Consider the following 23374-nt stretch of genomic DNA (forward strand, 5'->3'; position numbering starts at 1 on the left):
CCTGGGTCCCTGTAGTAAACCCGCCTCTCTGGTTGGGGCTCTGGGATAACTGTTCAATTAGTGCAGCAAATAGTGAACCCCCTAATTAGCATCTGGGTGTTTAATTGGGGTTGGCAACAGAGGAGGGATGACAGAGGCTTACAGATGGCAGCATGGCACAGGGAACCACAGCTCTTCTAATCAGCAACACTTTCAAAGCAGGACTGGGATGTCGTGGATTCTCTGGAGGAGATGGAGAGGGAATGGGTGCTGTGACTGTGACAGTTCATTAATCAGCGTTTTTTTTTTTTTTTCGAGCCCCTACAGAAGGAAAATAGTTACTATTGGTGATATTATACAAAGTGTGAAGTTGTAGTACCATGGTATGAAGGGAGTTATAGAGGCTGGTGATGTTTGATTCACTGCCAAGTGATGTGACTCCTTTCAATTGCTGCTAAATGGAGGCTGAGATCATCACTCTTTAGACTTACTGGACATTTTGGGGGAAAACATAATTTATCTGTCTTATAAAGCCGTGCCATGGTAGCCTGTCCTTGCAGATCTGGGCCCGTATCCACAAAGCATCTCAGAGTAAAAAATTGGTCGTAAGTGCTGAGAATAGAGACATTTCACTTCTAAAAATAAAAGCAATGTATGAAGCCTCTTTAGTCATAAGAGCCCACCTAGTTGACAGATATTTAGGAGACCTCATGAGCTCTCCGAACCAGTTAAGAGTTACCAGCAGGTGTCTTGTAAATAGAAAAATACAGCGAGTCAGTGGTTCCTGCACCACATACAATCGCTTTAAAGTTGTTAAATAATCTCTACATGCAACAATACATGCAACACTATCTCTTGCGCTTTTGACAATGATTTCACATGGGGCCTATTTCACAATATACCTACAGATGTAGGATCTTAATTTGATCACTCTTTTGTTTCTGAGAATTTTACTACATAGCAAACTTGTAGGGTATTCAAGGTTTAAAAAGGATTCAAAAGTTTGCTATTTCCACTTTAAAATGACAGACTTGATTTGCCCTAAGGAAAAATGTGTCAACCCTTACCAAAAAATGCCATTCATTATAATCCACATAATTATTTTCCTTCTGTAGTAAATGGTCTCAAATTAAGATCCAATAAATAAACATGTTTTTCTTTCGATTATTTAATTACCTACATTATGTTATTTCAAGTTCTCTCTTTGGAGCGCAACATCACATCGTTAAAAACGATGCCTAAATTGGGCTTGCCTATAAGTTCGACAATTGAAAGCATCTAGCTGGCTTATGTTACCTTTGATTGTGTTGATGAAAATGATAGACCTTTCAGTTGTTAAACAGGAGTGACGAGTGTGTTGATATAACGGTAATATTGTCAAAATTCCGCTATTAACAACCATCAGAATTGGGTTAAAAAAAAAGTTATGCATGCCAACATATTATGCAATCATTAAGAGTAGGCAAAGTGATTGTCTCAGGTGAAAATTATATCAAAAATTTTACCATTGCAACATTTGATGGACAGTCACAGTCACCGTGGTTGTCTGAAGCGCGCTACAGAGTTCACAGCTGGCGATGCCTCATCACGATTGGTTATTCCCCATCATTTGCAACAATATCAATGAGCGTCATCACTATCTTTCCTTTGCAGTACCTCAAACTGTCGTGATTACCAACTGAGATAAACTTTTATGAGTTGATTTTACTCCTGGCTCAGAGTTGGTCTGGGCAGTGTCTTAACATCATCCTAAACCCTATTTTGAGCTGGGAGTTTTTTTGTGATGCTTTGTGGATACAGGCCCTGATTGTACTTTAGCCAACTCCTTTGTTCTGTTCATTATCATGGCATACATGTTGTCCCAGGCATGACAATGAAGTCAGAGGAGTTGGCCAAAGCGCTATATAACCAAAACCGTCAAACCATAGACAAAGGTCTCTAATAACCATGATATTTTTGTTTAATTGCTATGATGGTGCAGTCGATGTGTCCTAACCTCTACTTATTCTACTTGAATACTGATAATTGACCCCCACCTCTGTCTGTCTCTGTTTGTCACTGTCTCTGCAGTCTCCAGCTGACCAGTGCAAGAAGATCCATGCGGGAGACGAGGTTATTCAGGTCAACCACCAGACAGTGGTGAGTCCAGATTGAGTGTTCCACTGTAAAGCACTGAGTACAGCTCTGAGTACTGCACTGTTATTTAGTCCTACAGGATCTCACTCAGGGTCTGGGGGAAAGACACTCTGTTCAGTCTGGGTCAGGAAAGGTCAGCCATCATGAATGAGAAACGGGTACTTTCCTAGACTCTGCACTCTTCCAGCCCAGCCTGTCTGGGCACTAAACGCTTTGTCTTTGGAAGCCAAGAACAAGGTGCTTATTTAGTGCTTCCTAGTACCTAATTAGTCCTCAATTAATCATTTAGTATCTGGTAGTTTAGGGGTGTTGTACTTGTAAAAATACAGGGGACTGGTTAGTCATTCATTAATAATGAGCTTTTAGTTCCCAAAGTAACCAAGTCAGTTCAGTTAACCCACAGGGGGTTGACAGCAGTGGGCAATCCATTTAATCTGATCTGGGCCAGTATCCACAAAGCCTCTCAGAGTAGGAGTGCTGATCTAGGATCTAGTTTTGCCTTTGAGATCATAATGAATACTATTATATGGACAGGTGGGGACCTGATCCTACATCAGCACTTCTACTCGGACACGCTTTGTGGATACGGGTCCTGAACACAAACTGTTCACACCCCTCTTGTTGGCGGAGAGAAAACCACTGTTCTACATCAATGTTATCTACATCAATGTTTTCTCCTTTTTAGTAGAAAGAGCATTCATTCCAATATTATTTTTTGCCAGAAGTACACATTTGTTTATCCTCATTGTAATATTTGTTTGGCATTGTGGTCTATTTGCTTCCCCAACATTGTGTGCACCTGTACCATGCTAACTCTGAGCACACATGTACAGTGCCTTGCAAAAGTATTCATCCCCCTTGGCGTTTTTCCTATTTTGTTGCATTACAACCTGTAATTTAAATGGATTTTTATTTGGATTTCATGTAATGGACATACACAAAATAGACCAAATTGGTGAAGTGAAATGAAAAAAATAACTTGTTTCAAATAATTCTACAAAATAAATAACGGAGAAGTGGTGCGTGCATATGTATTCACCCCCTTTGCTATGAAGCCCCTAAATAAGATCTGGTGTAACCAATTACCTTCAGAAGTCACATAATTAGTTAAATAAAGTCCACCTGTGTGCAATCTAAGTGTCACATGATCTGTCACATGATCTCGGTATATATACACCTGTTCTGAAAGGCCCCAGAGTCTGCAACACCACTAAGCAAGGGGCATCACCAAGCAAGCGGCACCATGAAGACCAAGGAGCTCTCCAAACAGGACAGGGACAAAGTTGTGGAGAAGTACAGATCAGGGTTGGGTTATAAAAAAATATCAGAAACTTTGAACATCCCACGGAGCACCATTAAATCCATTATTAAAAAATGGAAAGAATATGGCACCACAACAAACCTGCCAAGAGAGGGCCGCCCACCAAAACTCACGGACCAGGCAAGGAGGGCATTAATCAGAGACGCAACAAAGAGACCAAAGATAACCCTGAAGGAGCTGCAAAGCTCCACAGCGGAGATTGGAGTATCTGTCCATAGGACCACTTTAAGCCGTACACTCCACAGAGCTGGGTTTTACGGAAGAGTGGCCAGAAAAAAATAAGCAAACACGTTTGGTGTTCGCCAAAAGCCATATGGGAGACTCCCCAAACATATGGAAGAAGGTACTCTGGTCAGATGAGATAAAAATTTAGCTTTTTGGCCATCAAGGAAAACGCTATGTCTGGCGCAAACCCAAAACCTCTCATCACCCTGAGAACACCATCCCCACAGTGAAGGATGGTGGTGGCAGCATCATGCTGTGGGGATGTTTTTCATCGTCAGGGACTGAGAAACTGGTCAGAATTGAAGGAATGATGGATGGCGCTAAATACAGGGAAATTCTTGAGGGAAACCTGTTTCAGTCTTCCAGAGATTTGAGACTGGGACGGAGGTTCACCTTCCAGCAGGACAATGACCCTAAGCATACTGCTAAAGCAACACTCGAGTGGTTTAAGGGGAAACATTTAAATGTCTTGGAATGGCCTAGTCAAAGCCCAGACCTCAATCCAATGAAGAATATGTGGTATGACTTAAAGATTGCTGTACACCAGCGGAACCCATCCAACTTGAAGGAGCTGGAGCAGTTTTGCCTTGAAGAATGGGCAAAAATCCCAGTGGCTAGATGTGCCAAGCTTATAGAGACATACCCCAAGAGACTTGCAGCTGTAATTGCTGCAAAAGTTGGCTCTACAAAGTATTGACTTTGGGGAGGTGAATAGTTATGCACGCTCAAGTTTTCTGTTTTTATGTCTTATTTCTTGTTGGTTTCACCCCAAAAAATATTTTGCATCTTCAAAGTGGTAGGCATGTTGTGTAAATCAAATGATACAAACCCCCAAAAAATCAATTTTAATTGCAGGTGGTAAGGCAACAAAATAGGAAAAATGCCAAGGGGGTGAATACTTTCGCAATCCACTGTACAATAGCCACAGTAGCTACATCAGCTGTAGCTGTAGTGGAGCGGGTCGAGAACTTCAATCTACATCGGTATCTACATCACTAAGGACCTATCATGGTCCACACACCCACACAGTCGTGAGGAGGGCACAACAACGCCTCTTCCCCCTCAGGAGGCTGAAAATATTTGGCATGGGCCCTCAGATCCTCAAAAAGTTCCATCCAGGACCTCTTTACTAGGCAGTGTCAGAGGAAGGCCCTAAAAATTGTCAAAGACTCCAGCCACCCAAGTCATAGACTGTTCTCTCTGCTACCGCACAGCAAGTGGTACCGGAGCGCCAAGTTTGGGGCCAAAAGGCTCCTGAACAGCTTCTAACCCCAACCCATAGGACTGGTGAACAGTTAATCAAATTGCTACCCAGACTATTTGCATTGACCCCCTTTTTTTTGCACTGACTCTTTTGCACTTGCTCTATTCACACTCACTGGACTCTACCCACAAACTACACTGACACTCCAACACACACATACACAGTATGCATATTGACACCTCACACACAGACACTGCTGCTACTCTGTTTATTATCTATCTTGATTGCCTAGTCATTTTTACCCCTACCTACATATTACCTCAATTATCTCATACATTTTAGTCATTTAGCAGACACTCTTATCCAGAGCAACTTACAGTTAGTGAGTGCATACATTATTTTCTTTTTCATACTTGTCCCCTGTGGGAATCGAACCCACAACCCTGGCGTTGCAAACACCATGCTCTACCAACTGAGCTACATCCCTGCCGGCCATTCCCTCCCCTACACTGGACGACGCTGGGCCAATTGTGCGCCGCCCCCATCGGTCACGGCCGGCTACGACAGAGCCTGGATTCGAACCAGGATCTCTAGTGGCACAGCTAGCACCGCGATGCAGTGCCTTAGACCACTGCGCCACTCGGGAGGCTATTTGGGGAGTAAATAGCCTCCCTGCACATTGACTCGGTACCGGGGCTCCTTATATATAGCCTTGTTATTGTTTTTTTATTGTGTTACTATTTCCTTTTTTATTTTGCTCGTAAGTAAGCATTTCACAGACAAAGTCTACACCTGTTGTATTCGGCACATGTGACAAATAACATTTGATTTGATTTGATCCATTGGCAGCTTTAGAGTGCCAACAGTGGCAGCTTTAGAGGTTAAGGCCTACTGTTTGTGCCACCTTGCATTGCGTGAGGTCTGTATATGTTTCTCCTTGTTGTTGCTACAGAGGCACCGTTGGCCCATTTACAGTGCATTCGGAAAGTATTCAGACCCCTTCACTTTTTCTACATTGTGTTACGTTACAGCCTTATTCTAAAATTGATTAAATGATTTTTTTCCTCATCAATCTACACACAGTACCCCATATTGACAAAGCGAAAAACACGTTTTTAGAAATGTTTGCAAATGTATTAAAAATAAGAAACAGAAATACCTTATTTACATAAGTATTCAGACCCTTTGCTATGAGACTCGAAATTGAGCTCAGGTGCATCCTGTTTCCATTGATCATCCTTGAGATGTTTCAACAACTTGATTGGAGTCCACCTGTGGTAGATTTAATTGATTGGACATGATTTGGAAAGGCACACACCTGTCTATATAAAGTCCCACAGTTGACAGTGCTTGTCAAAGCAAAAACCAAGCCATGAGGTCGAAGGAATTATCCGTAGAGCTCCGAGACAGGATTGTGTCGAGGCACAGATCTGGGGAAGGGTACCAACACATTTCTGCAGCAAGAACACAGTGGCCTCAATCATTCTTAAATGGAAGAAGTTTGGAACCACAAAGGTCAGGGAGGTGACCAAAAACCCAATGGTCACTCTGACAGAGCTCCAGAGTTCCTCTGTGGAGATGGGAGAACCTTCCAGAAGGACAACCATCTCTGCAGCACTCCACCAATCAGGCCTTTATGGCCAGATGGAAGCCACTCCTCAGTAAAAGGCACATGACAGCCCGCTTGGAGTTCGCCAAAAGGCACCTAAAGGACTCTCAGACCATGAGCAACAAGATTCTCTGGTCTGATGAAACCAAGATTGAACTCTTTGGCCTGAACGTCTGGAGGAAACCAGGCACCGCTCATCAGCTGGCCAGTACCATCCCTATGGTGAAGCATGGTGGTGGCAGCATCATGCTGTGGGGATGTTTTTCAGCGGCAGGGACTGGGAAACTAGTCAGGATTGAGGGAAAGATGAACGGAGCAAAGTACAGAGAGATCCTTGATGAAAATCTGCTCCAGAGTGCTCAGGACCTCAGACTGGGGCGAAGGTTCACCTTCCAACAGGACAACGACCCTAAGCACACAGCCAAGACAACGCAGGAGTGGCTTCGGGACAAGTCTCTGAATGTCCTTGAGTGGCCCAGCCAGAGCCCGGACTTGAACCCAATCGAACATCTCTGGAGAGACCTTAAAATAGCTGTGCAGCGACGCTCCCCATCCAACCTGACAGAGCTTGAGAGGATGTGCAGAGAAGAATGGGAGAAACTCCCCAAATACAGGTGTGCCATGCTTGTAATGTCATACCCAAGAAGACTCAAGGCTGTAATCGCTGCCAAAGGTACTTCAACACTGATTAAATAGTACTGAGTAAGTAGGGTCTGAATACTTATGTAAATGTGATATTTATTTGTAATCCATTTGCAAACATTTAAAAAAAACATTTTTTGCTTTGTCATTATGGGGTATTGTGTGTAGATTGATGAAGAAAATAAACGATTAAATCCATTTAAGAATAAGGCTGTAACGTAATATATGGAAACAGTGAAGGGGTCTGAATACTTTCCGAATGCACTGTATAGTCCAGTCAATATGATTCTGCCGGAAATTGAGATTTAGTATAAAAACAGCAGGCAGGAGGTTATAAACTAACAACTACTATAATCAATGGATTGGGAGGACTGTGGCATTTTCTGTAAATTATTTAGGTTGGTGTCACCATGGTGGATGCATTAATCAGGCCACTTGTGATGTTGTCATACTGAGCAGGGGCAGTGTCCTAGCTCAGTAGGGGACAATTTATAGTAGGCCCAATTGCACATTTGTGATGTATATTTAAAGAAAAAGGGCACTATAGCTCCTCCTGCCCAAACAAATACATACTAATAAGGTGTGGTTGCGGTAGCCTGTCTTACTGCAGTATGTAAGACAACTAGTTTAATGTATGATCAACCAATCACAGAGATTACACATTTTATGACATGATGCTGTGTTCAGAAACATGAGATAGTGGATGTGCCAATTAACTTTGACATATTAACTGAACTGTCATATGCCTGGGCAAACCTCCAATAGAAGGTTACAACTGACACACCTGCCCTGAGGGCCAGAGACTAGCTAGCTTATTACATGCTAGTGCGATCTGCCACTGCAGTTTCCAGTCAGCACAGAAGCTGGTGTGAACACAGAGACAGTGTCTCGGACAAACAGAAATGTGTGTGTATAGAGGGATCTGTTGGTCTTTGTTAAGATGAGTTTCTCTGGCATCAAGTAATTCAGGATGCAAGAAGATATTTAACACTTAGATGGAGAGTTGATGCAAATTATTTAATAGATACAGTACCGGGTTCGCATAACAAACGGCACGTGCTTCGCCTCTTGTCATCCGAACTCTGTTTATATACTTCATGTTACACGTTTCTTCAACAACATCTGGTAACCATCAGTAGGCACTCCCCACTCTGATGTTTTTACCTTGTACCTCAAGTCAGTATATTCCATCTATCAATCATTCTAAGATAAACCCTAGTATCATACTGGCCCCGTGTAGCTCAGTTGGTAGAGCATGGCTCTTGCAACGCCAGAGTTGTGGGTGCGTTTCCCACGGGGGGCCAGTATGAAAATGTATGCACTCACTAACTGTAAGTCGCTCTGGATAAGAGCGTCTGCTAAAATGACTAAAATGTAAAATGTAGTAAGCTCCCTCAACATAATGGAATCCTTCAGACCCTGTGGCACCATGTGGCACCAAGAGTTACCCATCTAACAGATTTAACTTTGTTCATACAACAATATGACAAGACGTTATATCAGTCTTTTTATAGTTTGACTATGTCGCCATGCCAGTCCCTGAGTTGAATAATGTAACCTGTTTACAGATAAGTTACATTATTAACATTGGCACTCTACAGAGCACGGGTGAGTTGAAGGGAACTGAAGCACAGAGGAAGAGAGAGATGTGCTCTGCTCAGCGTAGCATAGAGAGGGAGGGAGGAAGGTAGAGAGGGAGGGGGACGTGACCTGCTTTCTCTGCTCCCCTGCCTCTACTGGAGCCTGCCTGGGAGCACACTGCCATCAGCAGAACCAAGCTCACTGTAGCACAGCTGCACACTGTCTGTCTGCTGCGGGACAGAGCCCAGTTGAGCATGGTGCTGATGCTTTGTGACGCATTATAGGTCGGCACGAGGTGCAGCACTATTTATTAAACGTTGTATAACGTTGTAACAACAGATTCTGAAAATTTTTATGTTCAGTCAAGAAAATAAATAAATGGAACAATATTTGGTCTAAACAGCACATACTGTTTAGCTAATTGTTTTTGTGCCAGACGCCATTATTATCCAAGCACTGTAATTTGTGGGAATGGACTGTAGTTTATTGGAATGGTAGTGCAGTTGTTTTCACCGTCATTATCTCCGGTGTTTTACCTCAGACATGGTTGGTAGAGGAGATGTTCAGAACCACAGTACCTAGCTACTGCAATTTACTAGCTCATGATTGGTTGAGTATTTCATCAGCCTTACTGAGTGTGTTGTATTGTCTCTCTCCACTGTGGCGTATCTGTGCAGGTGGGCTGGCAGCTGAAGAACCTGGTGAACGCCCTCAGAGAAGACCCCAACGGAGTCATCCTCACCCTGAAGAAGAGACCTCAGAACACTCTCCCGTCTGCCCCTGCCCTGCTCAAGAATGTACGGTGGAAACCCCTTGCACTCCAGGTAATTATGTTATGATGTGATATTGAGAATGGGGTTCCTATAGGTGTTTGTGTTTGGATATCTGTTTAGGATTCCTTCTGGTAGATAAGAATAGCGTTTTTTCACCAATTCACCTGGGCGCTGTGTGATCTGAGCGATAAGGAAAATAGCTCTCATTATTGATAATGGCCAACTGGCTTAGTAGTTCCTTATGGGTGCCGCATTTTGAATAGATGAGATTATGATACATAAGCACTTAACTTGTACCTCATACCTGGTCACCCTTTAATTGAGTTCTAATGGATTGTGTGGAGCATCAGTGAATGGAGTTAGTGAATCCATTGTGCTGCTCAGTGTGGATGGAGTACAGACAGTACAGTATGTGGGACTGGCTGGGGAAACAGGGGCTGCCTGAGGAGGAGGAACAAAGACAGAACACTAGCTGGGGAGGATGATGGTAGAGGGGGGTTGGGGGTTTACATCATAACTGCCTGGATGTTTTTTTCTTCGGGAGCCCTGGACTGTGTGAGAGCTATTTTTAGCTCTGCACTAGGCTCACTCTTGTTCATGCTGCATGGGTTGCCTTGATGACGCCCAGGAACGTTTCTGTGGTTACGTGTCTTTGGCATCTGCAGTGAAATCAGTTAATGTGCTCAGATAATCAGCACCTCATCCTCATATCTCAATATGTGAAACCAGAATGGTTGCTCCTGTATGGAACTGTGATGGGGTGTGTGGATAAGCACTGCAGTCATGTCAGGGAAATAATTATGTATTGATTATTTGGCACGGTGGCATGTTTTTCAGTTTGAAATAAACAGGGTTCTGCTTGAGTTATGCTCCATTATTGTGGCTGAATAGAATTGAAAAAAATGTAGTATTGGATTTCTCTCCAGGGAGGATATTGTGGTGATTCCAAAAAAATAAAAAAGATAATCATTTTTGGGATTCTCATGAAATTTTATCCATAGAAGGGTCCTTGGGAGGAAGGATTGTTGACATATATTTGACATTTGTATGTTAAAGCATAATTGAGAAATAATTAATTGAATTTGGAATATTTTTGACATTTTGGCCTTACCCAGGCCTCCTTTAGGACTCCATAATGTTTCATCTGTGCTACAAGCAAAAATTGGTGTCATATGAAGCTTTACCGCTTGCTCTGTAATATGAGTAGTATTTTGATTTTAATAACACATTTCTTACATACATTTATGAATATTGAAAAATATAAACATGGATATTGAAAAATGTACAGTGCCTTCAGAAAGTATTCACACCCCTTGACTTTTTCCACATTTAGTTGTGTTACAGCCTGAATCAAACATGTATTACATTGAGATTTTGGGTCACTGGCCTACACACAATACCCCATAATGTCAAAGTGAAATTAGGTTTTTAGAAATTTTTAGAAATTAATAAAAAATGAAAAGCTGAAATGTCTTTAGTCAATAAGTATTTAGCCCCTTTATGGCAAGCCTGAATACGTTCAGGAATAAAAATGTGCCTAACAAGTCACATAGTAAGTTGCATGGACTCACTCTGTGTGCAATAATTATGTGTAACATGATTTTTACAATGACTACCTCATCTCTGTACCCCACACATACAATTATCTGTAAGGTCCCTCAGTCGTGCAGTGAATTTCAAACACAGATTCAACCACAAAGACCAATGCCTCACAAAGAAGGGCACCCATTGGTAGATGGGTAGATTGTGGTCCTCTGTAGCTCAATTGGTAGAGCATGGCGCTTGTAACGCCAGGGTAGTGGGTTCGATCCCCGGGAACACCCATACGTAAAAATTTATGCACACATGACTGTAAGTCGCTTTGGATAAAAGCTTCTGCTAAATGGCATATTATTATTATTTATTAAAAAAACCAGACATTGAATATCCCTTTGAGCATGGTAAAGTTGTTAATTACACTTTGGATGGCGTATCAATACACCCAGTCACTACAAAGATACAGGTGTCCTTCCTAACTCAGTTGCCGGAGAGGAAGGAAACAGCTCTGGGATTTCACCAGGCCAATGGTGACTTTAAAACAGTTACATAGTTTAATGGCTGTGATAGGAGAAAACTAAGGATCGATCAAGAACATTGTAGTTACTCCACAATACTAACCTAATTGACAGAGTGAAAAGAAGGAAGCCTGTACAGAATACAAATATTCCAAAACATGCATCCTGTTTGCAATAAGGAACTAAAGTAAAAGTGCAAAAAATGTGGCAAAGAAATTAACTTTATGTCCTGAATACAAAGCGTTATGTTTGGGTCAAATCCAAAACAACAGTACCACTCTTCATATTTTCAAGCATGGTGGTGGCTGCATCATGTTATGGGTATGCTTGTCATCGGCAAGGACTAGGGAGTTTTTTGGGATAAAAAGAAACGCAATAGAGCTAAGCACAGGCAAAATCCTAGAGGAAAACCTGGTTCAGTCTGCTTTCCAGCAGACACTGGGAGACAAATTCACCTTTCAGCAGGACCATAACCTAAAACACAAGGCCAAATATACACTGGAGTTGCTTACCAAGACGACATTGAATGTTCCTGAGTGACCTGGTTACAGTTTTGACTTAAATCAATGGCAAGACTTGAAAACGGCTGTCTAGCAATGAACTTGAGAGAGCTTGAAGAATTTTTTAAAGAATAATGTGCAAATATTGTACAATCCAGGTGTGCAAAGCTCTTAGAGACTTAACCAGAAAGACTCACAGCTGTAATAACTGCCAAAGGTGATTCTAACATGTATCGACTCAGGGGTGTGAATCTGTATTTAATTTTCAATAGATTTGCAAAAATGTCTAAAAACATGTTTTCACTTTGTCATTATGGGGTATTGTGTGTAGATGGGTGAGAAAAATATAAATGTAATCCACTTTGAATTTAGGCTGTAACACAAAAAAAATGTCGAATAAATCAAGAGGTATGAATACTTTCTGAAGGCACTGAAAATATAACAATTTTGATTTGGCTAATTTTTCAATATATTGTTGAACATACAGTGGGGGAAAAAAGTATTTAGTCAGCCACCAATTGTGCAAGTTCTCCCACTTAAAAAGATGAGAGAGGCCTGTAATTTTCGTCATAGGTACACGTCAACTATGACAGACAAAATGAGATTTTTTTTCTCCAGAAAATCACATTGTAGGATTTTTAATGAATTGATTTGCAAATTATGGTGGAAAATAAGTATTTGGTCAATAACAAAAGTTTCTCAATACTTTGTTATATACCCTTTGTTGGCAATGACACAGGTCAAACGTTTTCTGTAAGTCTTCAGAAGGTTTTCACACACTGTTGCTGGTATTTTGGCCCATTCCTCCATGCAGATATCCTCTAGAGCAGTGATGTTTTGGGGCTGTCGCTGGGCAACACGGACTTTCAACTCCCTCCAAAGATTTTCTATGGGGTTGAGATCTGGAGACTGGCTAGGCCACTCCAGGACCTTGAAATGCTTCTTACGAAGCCACTCCTTCGTTGCCCGGGCGGTGTGTTTGGGATCATTGTCATGCTGAAAGACCCAGCCACGTTTCATCTTCAATGCCCTTGCTGATGGAAGGAGGTTTTCACTCAAAATCTCACGATACATGGCCCCATTCATTCTTTCCTTTACACAGTCGTCCTGGTCCCTTTGCAGAAAAACAGCCCCAAAGCATGATGTTTCCACCCCCATGCTTCACAGTAGGTATGGTGTTCTTTGGATGCAACTCAGCATTCTTTGTCCTCCAAACACGACGAGTTGAGTTTTTACCAAAAAGTTCTATTTTGGTTTCATCTGACCATATGACATTCTCCCAATCCTCTTCTGGATCATCCAAATGCACTCTAGCAAACTTCAGACGGGCCTGGACATGTACTGGCTTAAGCAGGGGGACACATCTGGCACTGCAGGATTTGAGTCCCTGGCGGCGTAGTGTGTTACTGATGGTAGGCTTTGTTACTTTGGTCCCAGCTCTCTGCAGGTCATTCAGTAGGTCCCCCCGTGTGGTTCTGGGATTTTTGCTCACCGTTCTTGTGATCATTTTGACCCCACGGGGTGAGATCTTGCGTGGAGCCCCAGATCGAGGGAGATTATCAGTGGTCTTGTATGTCTTCCATTTCCTAATAATTGCTCCCACAGTTGATTTCTTCAAACCAAGCTGCTTACCTATTGCAGATTCAGTCTTCCCAGCCTGGTGCATGTCTACAATTTTGTTTCTGGTGTCCTTTGACAGCTCTTTGGTCTTGGCCATAGTGGAGTTTGGAGTGTGACTGTTTGAGGTTGTGGACAGGTGTCTTTTATACTGATAACAAGTTCAAACAGATGCCATTAATACAGGTAACGAGTGGAGGACAGAGGACCCTCTTAAAGAAGAAGTTACAGGTCTGTGAGAGCCAGAAATCTTTCTTGTTTGTAGGTGACCAAATACTTATTTTCCACCATAATTTGCAAATAAATTCATTAAAAATCCTACAATGTAATTTTCTGGATTTTTTTTCTCAATTTGTCTGTCATAGTTGACGTGTACCTATGATGAAAATTACAGGCCTCTCTCTTCTTTTTAAGTGGGAGAACTTGCACAATTGGTGGCTGACTAAATACTTTTTCCCCCCACTGTATTTGCAAATGATGGTGGAAATAAAGAGCACATGTTCAACTTAATAAAATAAAAAAGTCCCATCTCAAGAGGTTGAATAAAAAATACTATAGTAAGTGCCTATTAAGTGCCAAATAAAGTAACAGGGTTGACCGTAACACGGTTGACCGTAACAGGGTTGATGATTTCATCTTAAATCAGCCATAAATCCCCTTGTGACAGGATAAATTGAAGCTTGTTGTGTGCAACAGTGATAGATTAATTTGTGTATTAAAAATAATGACTAAAGGATTTCACCCCAAATACAGTAGAAATGTGTATACGATATTCGAATGATCATGTAGTGTCAACCCACTAACTGAGGGGGTACTAAACATTCAAGGGTAAAGGAGAAGGCGGGAACTGTTTAAGAAAGCCACCTAAAGGTGGGAGGAGCATAGTGCCTTTGTTTGTCAAGAGGTATAAAAACAGTATGTATGTGTTTTTAGCGCCAGAGCTCTCTCCATGAATAAAAATACAGATAATACTTGTGGGTTGTGGACCTTGAATCATTGATGATTAAAACCAGAGCCTTACAACCTCTGGTAATGATTCAAGCTTAGGTTGAAGTAGAGATAGAAATTCACGTAACAAACAGGTAGGGGCAATTGAATGCAAGCTTCACAAAAACATTTGCATTGTTAAAACATTTCTAGCCTGTCTATCTATGCGTAACAGGGTTAACTTGTTATGCTCGATCCACTCAGTTTTCCACCACAAAACACCAGAAAATTGCCAAAAATTATAGAACCAGCTCACCTGTCTTTACACTATGATTTGACAATTGTTATTTTTTTTTTTTAAGGAATACTTTCACCATATTAAAACGAGAGTGCCGTTCACGTAACAGGGTTGACCTTAAAATGAGGGACAGGTTTATTTGTATTTTCTTAAAGTGAATCACTAATCACATGAAATAATAATCTTCAGAAATGACTTTGTCATTCCAAGTGATTCCATACATTGAAACTAGTTAGGTGGAGTTTGCCTTCTCCCCCTCTCTCTCCTTGCAGTCTAGAACTGGAAAGCTGAAAAAAACGGGTCACATTACTCCAGTGGAGGCTGCTGAGGCTCATAATAATGGCCGGAACGGAGCAAATGGAATGGCATCAAACACCTGGAAACCATGTATTTGATACCTTTCCACTGATTCCGCTCCAGTCATTACCACAAGCCCGTTCTCCCCAATTAAGGTGCCACCAACCTCCAGTGAGTGACTTGTGACATGTCTTTGTGCACTGTTAGCTCTGCTCCACTGTTAAAGAGCGATTAAGAAATCTGCGAATTGTGGACAAATTCTTTGTTTTATTGAAAGCATACGGCCGAAATAGCTATTTTTATCAAAAGTACTATCGGTTTTGAGACAGGAAATGTGTACTTTTCCACCTAAAACGATTGCGAATATTTAATATCATTATTTTATGTGGCCCACTGCAGCAACAGCGTAAATAGGTAACAACTGCGCTCCCGTGGGGGAATCCCTTTATGTAAAAACTGCACGTAAGGCCCTTATTCACAATCACAGATGCAAAAACAATTTCGGGGGAGAAGTGAAGACAGTAGCCTAACGTTACAGATTAGTTATACGAAGTAAACAACAACCCACAAACATGTCTGACGACGAAATGCTCGCAAGTGATGAAGAAAACTACTGGTGGGGCACCAATGTTTATAATCTGTAAATCATTTTTTATGGCCATGGGGCTAAAAGTAATTCCATTGTTAGGATACTCATGGCCACTATCGACAGGGGGAGGTGGGGGTTACGAATACACAATAGACCACCAGTGACTATTAAAACCTACCCTAACCAGAAACCGTGGATAGATGGCAGCATTCGCGCAAAACTGAAACCGCAAACCACCGCATTTAACCATGGCAAGGTGACTGGGAATATGGCAGAATACAAACAGTGTAGTTATTCCCTCCGCAAGCCAATCAAACAGGCAAAACGTCAGTATAAAGACAAAGTGGAGTCGCAATTCAACGGCTCAGACACGAGACGGATGTGGCAGGGTCTACAGACAATCACGGACTACAAAAGGAAACCCAGCCGACGTCTTGCTTCCAGACAAGCTAAACACCTTCTTCGCCCGCATTAAGGATAATACAGTGCCACCGACGTGGCCCGCTATCAAGGACTGTGGGCTCTCCTTCTCCATGGCCGACGTAAGACATTTAAGCGTGTTAACCATCGCAAGGCTGCCAGCCCTGATGGCATCCCTAGCTGCATCCTCAGAGCATGCGCAGACCAGCTGGCTGGTGTGTTTACCTACATATTCAATCTCTCCCTATCCCAGTCTGCTGTCCCTACATGCTTCAAGATCGCCACCATTGTCCCTGTACCCAAGAAAGCAAAGGTAACTGAACTAAATAACTATCGCCCCGTAGCACTCACTTCTGTCATCATGAAGTGCTTTGAGAGACTAGTCAAGGATCATATCACCTCTACCTTACCTGCCACCCTAGACCCACTTCAATTTGCCTACCGCCCCAATAGATCCACAGACGATGCCTATGTAAGAACACTGTTCATTGACTATAGCTCAGCATTTAACACCATAATACCCTCCAAGCTCATCATTAACCTCGGGCCCTGGGTCTGAACCCCGCCCTGTGCAACTAGGTCCTGGACTTCCTGACGGGCCGCCCCCAGGTGGTGAAGGTAGGAAACAACACCTCCACTTCGCTGATCCTCAACACTGGGGCCCCACAAGGGTGTGTGCTCAGCCCCCTCCTGTACTCCCTGTTCACCCATGACTGCGTGGCCAAACACGCCTCCAACTCAATCATCAAGTTTGCAGACGACACAACAGTAGTAGGCTTGATTACCAACAATGACGAGACAGCCTACAGGGAGGAGGTGAGGACTCTGGGAGTGTGGTGCCCGGAAAATAACCTCTCACTCAACGTCAACAAAGCAGAGGAGATGATCGTGGACTTCAGGAAACAGCAGAGGGAGCACCCCCCTATCCACATCGACGGGACCGCAGTGGAGAAGGTGAAAAGCTTCAAGTTCCCCGGCGTACACATCACTGACAAACTGAAATGGTCCACCCACACAGACAGTGTGGTGAAGAAGGCGCAACAGCGCCTCTTCAACCTCAGGAGGCTGAAGAAATTTGGCTTGGCACCTAAAACCCACACAAACTTTTACAGATGCACAATTGAGAGCATCCTGTCGGCTGTATCACCGCCTGGTACGGCAACTGCACCGCCCGCAACCGCAGGGCTCTCCAGAGGGTGGTGCGGTCTGCCCAACGCATCCCCGGGGGCAAACTACCAGCCCTCCAGGACACCTACAGCACCCGATGTCACAGGAAGGCCAAAAAGATAATCAAAGACAACAACCACCCGAGCCACTGGCTGTTCACCCCGCTATCATCCAGAAGGCGAGGTCAGTACAGGTGCATCAAAGCTGGGACCGAGGGACTGAAAAACAGCTTTGTCTCAAGGCCATCAGACTGTTGAATAGCCTTCACTAGCACATTAGAGGCTGCTGCCTATATACACTGCTCAAAAAAATAAAGGGAACACTTAAACAACACAATGTAACTCCAAGTCAATCACACTTCTGTGAAATCAAACTGTCCACTTAGGAAGCAACACTGATTGACAATAAATGTCACATGCTGTTGTGCAAATGGAATAGACAACAGGTGGAAATTATAGGCAATTAGCAAGACACCCCCAATAAAGGACTGGTTTTGCAGGTGGTGACCACAGACCACTTCTCAGTTCCTATGCTTCCTGGCTGATGTTTTGGTCACTTTTGAATGCTGGCGGTGCTTTCACTCTAGTGGTAGCATGAGACGGAGTCTACAACCCACACAAGTGGCTCAGGTAGTGCAGCTCATCCAGGATGGCACATCAATGCGAGCTGTGGCAAGAAGGTTTGCTGTGTCTGTCAGCGTAGTGTCCAGAGCATGGAGGCGCTACCAGGAGACAGGCCAGTACATCAGGAGACATGGAGGAGGCCGTAGGAGGGCAACAACCCAGCAGCAGGACTGCTACCTCCGCCTTTGTGCAAGGAGGAGCAGGAGGAGCACTGCCAGAGCCCTGCAAAATGACCTCCAGCAGGCCACAAATGTGCAAGTGTCTGCTCAAACGGTCAGAAACAGACTCCATGAGGGTGGTATGAGGGCCCGACGTCCATAGGTGGGGGTTGTGCTTACAGCCCAACACCGTGCAGGACGTTTGGCATTTGCCAGAGAACACCAAGATTGGCAAATTCGCACTGGCGCCCTGTGCTCTTCACAGATGAAAGCAGGTTCACACTGAACACGTGACAGACGTGACAGAGTCTGGAGACGCCGTGGAGAATGTTCTGCTGCCTGCAACATCCTCCAGCATGACCGGTTTGGAGGTGGTCAGTCATGGTGTGGGGTGGCATTTCTTTGGGGGGCCGCACAGCCCTCCATGTGCTCGCCAGAGGTAGCCTGACTGCCATTAGGTACCGAGATGAGATCCTCAGACCCCTTGTGAGACCATATGCTGGTGCGGTTGGCCCTGGGTTCCTCCTAATGCAAGACAATGCTAGACCTCATGTGGCTGGAGTGTGTCAGCAGTTCCTGCAAGAGGAAGGCATTGATGCTATGGACTGGCCCGCCCGTTCCCCAGACCTGAATCCAATTGAGCACATCTGGGACATCATGTCTTGCTCGTTGCACCACAGACTGGCCAGGAGTTGGCGGATGCTTTAGTCCAGGTCTGGGAGGAGATCCCTCAGGAGACCATCCGCCACCTCATCAGGAGCATGCCCAGGCGTGGTAGGGAGGTCATACAGGCACGTGGAGGCCACACACACTACTGAGCCTCATTTTGACTTGTTTTAAGGACATTACATCAAAGTTGGATCAGCCTGTAGTGTGGTTTTCCACTTTAATTTTGAGGGTGACTCCAAATCCAAACCTCCATGGGTTGATAAATTTGATTTCCATTGATAATTTTTGTGTGATTTTGTTGTCAGCACATTCAACTATGTAAAGAAAAATGTATTTAATGAGATTATTTCATTCATTCAGATCTAGGATGTGTTATTTTAGTGTTCCCTTTATTTTTTTGAGCAGTGTACATAGATTAGAAATCACTGGCCACTTTAATAAATGGAACACTAGTCACTTTAATAATGTTTACATATCTTGCATTACTCATCTCATATGTATATACTGTATTCTATACTATTCTACAGTATCTTAGTCTATGCCGCTCTGACATCGCTCGTCTATATATTTATTTATATATTCTTAATTCCATTGCTTTACTTAGATTTGTGTGTATTGGGTATATGTTGTGAAGTTGTTAGATATTACTTGTTAGATATTACTGCACTGTCGGAGCTAGAAACACAAGCATTTCGCTACACTCGCAATAGCATCTGCTAAACACGTGTATGTGACCAATACAATTTGATTTGATTTGACTACATGCAACCAAATAGGCCTACCCCATGTGCTTCCTGGGACCATGTATTTCACAAAAGGCTATACAATTGTTAAAAACATGAAATGTTGTCATGCAAATAAACCATGACTAGCCAACACATCAGACATTGGAGATTAAGATTTTGAAAAAAAGCAAGTAGACACGATCCCAAGTAATTAAAATGCATTTTTATTTAGTCTATTCTGCAATGTAAGATGACACAATTACTGTCTTATCGCCTCAACATATGCGGTAGAGCGCCTATGCTACAACACAATAAGATCAACTCGAACTGCAATGATTAGACTACATACAGTGCATTTGGAAAGTTTTCAGACCTCTTGACTTTTTCCACATTTTGTTACGTTGCAGCCTTGATCTAAAATTGATTAAATAAATAAAAATCCTCATCAATCTACACACAATACCCCATAATGACAAAGCGAAAACAGTTTTTTAGATTTTTTTGTAAATATATAAAATAAATAAATACCTTATTTAAATAGTATTCAGACCCTTTGCTATGAGACTCGAAACTGAGCTCAGGTGCATCCTGTTTCCATTGATCATCCTTGAGATGTTTCTACAACTTGATTGGAGTCCACCTGTGGTAAATTCAATTGATTGGACATGATTTGGAAAGGCACACACCTGTCTATATAAGGTCCCACAGTTGACAGTGCAAACACCAAGCCATGAGGTCAAAGGTTTTGTCCGTAGAGCCCTGTGACAGGATTGTGTCGAGGCACAGATCTGGGGAAGGGTACCAACAAATTTCTGCAGCATTGAAGGTCCCCAAGAACACAGTGGCCTCCATCATTCTTAAATGGAAGAAGTTTGGAACCACCAAGACTCTTCCTAGAGCTGGCCGCCTGGCCAAACTGAGCAATTGGGGGAGAAGGGCCTTGGTTAGGGAGGTGACCAAGAACCCGATGGTCACTCTGATAGAGCTCCAGTGTTACTCTGCAGAAATGGGAGAAACTTCCAGAAGGACAACCATCTCTGCAGCACTCCACCAATCAGGCCTTTATGGTAGAGTGGCCAGACGGAACCACTCCTCAGTAAAAGGCACATGACAGCCTGCTCAGAGTTTGCCAAAAGGCACCTAAAGGACTTTCAGATCATGAGAAACAAGATTCTCTGGAATTGATGAAAACAAGATAGAACTCTTTGGCCTGAATGCCAAGCATCACGTCTGGAGGAAACCTGGCACCATTCCTACGGTGAAGGATGGTAGTGGCAGCATCATGCTGTGGGGATGTTTTTCAGCAGCAGGGACTGGGAGACTAGTCAGGATCTAGGGAAAGATGAACGGAACAAAGTACATGAAAACCTGCTCCAGAGCACTCAGGACCTCAGACTGGGGCGAAGGTTCACCTTCCAACAGGACAATGACCCTAAGCACACAGCCATGACAATGCAGGAGTGGCTTCGGGACAAGTCTCTGATTGTCCTTGAGTGGCCCAGCCAGAGCCCGGACTTGAACCCGATCTAACATCTCTGGAGAAACCTGAAAATAGCTCTCCATCCAATCTGACAGAGCTTGAGAGGATCTGCAGAGAAGAATGGGAGAAACTCCCCAAATACAGGCGTGCCAAGCTTGTAGCGTCATACCCAAGAAGACTCGAGGCTGTAATCGCTGCCAAAGGTTCTTCAACAAAGTACTGTGTAAAGGGTCTGAATACTTTTTTTATTTTAAAAGTAAAACAAAGAATTTCTCAATCACTCATTGACTGATAACTGAGCAGAGCTAGCAGTGCACAAAGACACGTCACGAGTCACGTGAGCCATTTTTTCTGCTTTCTAGTTCTAGACTGCAGGGAAAGAGAGGAGGAGGCAAAGTCCACCCAACTAGTTTCAATGTATGGAATCACTTGGGATTTTTTAAATCTTAGGTAAACTTCCCCTTTAAGTGGAGGGACATGTCTGTATTCATATAAAAATTAGGATATATTGAATTATCCATGTGGTCTATATTAAAAGGCACTTCAATTGAATATAACAGGATTTTAAAATTCAATATTGGTGCACAATGTCTACTTAAAATATCAAAGGGACGCAAAAGGCACTCATTTCGTGGAATGACCCAGCATCTACAGATGAAACATTGTAGTCTTCAATTAATCCAACTTCAATTAATTATTTCTCAATTATTCTTTAAGATGTAAATGTCAAATATACAGTATGCCAACAATCCTTCCTCCAAAGGACCCTTCTATGGATAAAATGTCATGAAATTCCGACAATTCATGGTCCTTTTTGTTCTAGTTTCATGAGGAATCACCCATTGTTGGCAGTCTTACAGTTAACACAAACAAATACCCACAAAGGTTACCAATCAGTCACAAACAGTGTTTGGTTAATGAAGCACCTCAGAGTTAAATGACAGCATGCCGGATGGCTGTAGGAGCCACTGACTTATGCTACGAACATTGTAAGGGTGACTTTGTCTCCCAGGATTGTTTATGATGGATGTTTCAGTCAGAAAGAGTCAAACCACGACAGCTCAACACAGCTTGGAGAAAGGGTAGGCCTGTTCTATTATTAAATCAACTCTTTACGAATCATATGATGACAGAGAAGCATATGGAAAATCCAGGTATTAGAGGACAAATATAATGTGAGATGAATTTGAAATGAGTCCTCAGTGAACTCCGATCAAGCACTCAGTGTTTCCCATAGTGAATAAGTCAATGAAGAGTGAACCTAGCCATCTGTTCATTCAGTATACAGCAGTGGTTCCCAAACTGTGGGGCGTGAGGGGTCGGAACTCAGTCTGGCTTTCAACTTACTTTTGAAAGTTGTAATAGTAGAATGCACAAGGTGCAATATCAAAATTGGATAGTGCATCATCAGTTTTCCTCTTGTCATGTCAGTCATTGCATACTTTAGAGAGCTATTTATAACTTGTCAGAAATGTATAGATCAACTAGCCCATGTTAGCTAATGTTTTTTAGCTAGATATTTTAGCCCATAGATGTTGTTGTAATGTTGTAATGTCAGCCCGGCTCGGCCCGTTCCTGCTCCCCGCACCAAGTCAGTGGTGCGCTTCGTCAGCCCGGCTCGGCCCGTTCCTGCTCCCCGCACCAAGTTAGTGGTGCGCTTCGTCAGCCCGGCTCGGCCCGTTCCTGCTCCCCGCACCAAGTCAGTGGTGCGCTTCGTCAGCCCGGCTTGGCCCGTTCCTGCTCCCCGCACCAAGTCAGTGGTGCGCTTCGTCAGCCCGGCTCGGCCCGTTCCTGCTCCCCGCACCAAGTCAGTGGTGCGCTTCGTCAGCCCGGCTCGGCCCGTTCCTGCTCCCCGCACCAAGTCAGTGGTGCGCTTCGTCAGCCCGGCTCGGCCCGTTCCTGCTCCCCGCACCAAGTCAGTGGTGCGCTTCGTCAGCCCGGCTCGGCCCGTTCCTGCTCCCCGCACCAAGTCAGTGGTGCGCTTCGTCAGCCCAGCTCGGCCCGTTCCTGCTCCCCGCACCAAGTCAGTGGTGCGCTTCGTCAGCCCGGCTCGGCCCGTTCCTGCTCCCCGCACCAAGTCAGTGGTGCGTTTCGTCAGCCCGGCTCGGCCCGTTCCAGCTCCCCGCACCAAGTCAGTGGTGCGCTTCGTCAGCCCGGCTCGGCCCGTTCCTGCTCCCCGCACCAAGTCAGTGGTGCGCTTCGTCAGCCCGGCTCGGCCCGTTCCTGCTCCCCGCACCAAGTCAGTGGTGCGTTTCATCAGCCCGGTTTGGCCCGCTCCTGCTCCCCGCACCAAGTCAGGGGTGCGTTTCGTCAGCCCGGCTCGGGCCGTCCCTGCTCCCCACACCAAGCCAGTGGTGTGCGTCGTCAGTCCGGCACAGCC

At 43.8% G+C, this 23374-nt stretch overlaps 1 protein-coding gene across 1 annotated transcript in view; it reads left to right on the top strand.

The window, feature by feature from the left end:
- Positions 1–23374, top strand: part of LOC311135591 (connector enhancer of kinase suppressor of ras 2-like) — a gene marked incomplete at both ends in the record, with an annotated part of 76875 nt that overhangs the window by 14856 nt on the left and 38645 nt on the right. The window contains 2 exons of the mRNA XM_084169601.1: positions 2050–2118; positions 9375–9521. Of these exons, the coding sequence (XP_084025727.1) occupies positions 2050–2118; positions 9375–9521 (216 nt within the window). The remainder of the gene's footprint in view (positions 1–2049; positions 2119–9374; positions 9522–23374) is intronic.

The sequence above is a fragment of the Coregonus lavaretus genome (genome assembly GCF_964263955.1).
Source record: "Coregonus lavaretus genome assembly, chromosome: 10".
Lineage (NCBI taxonomy): Eukaryota > Metazoa > Chordata > Actinopteri > Salmoniformes > Salmonidae > Coregonus > Coregonus lavaretus.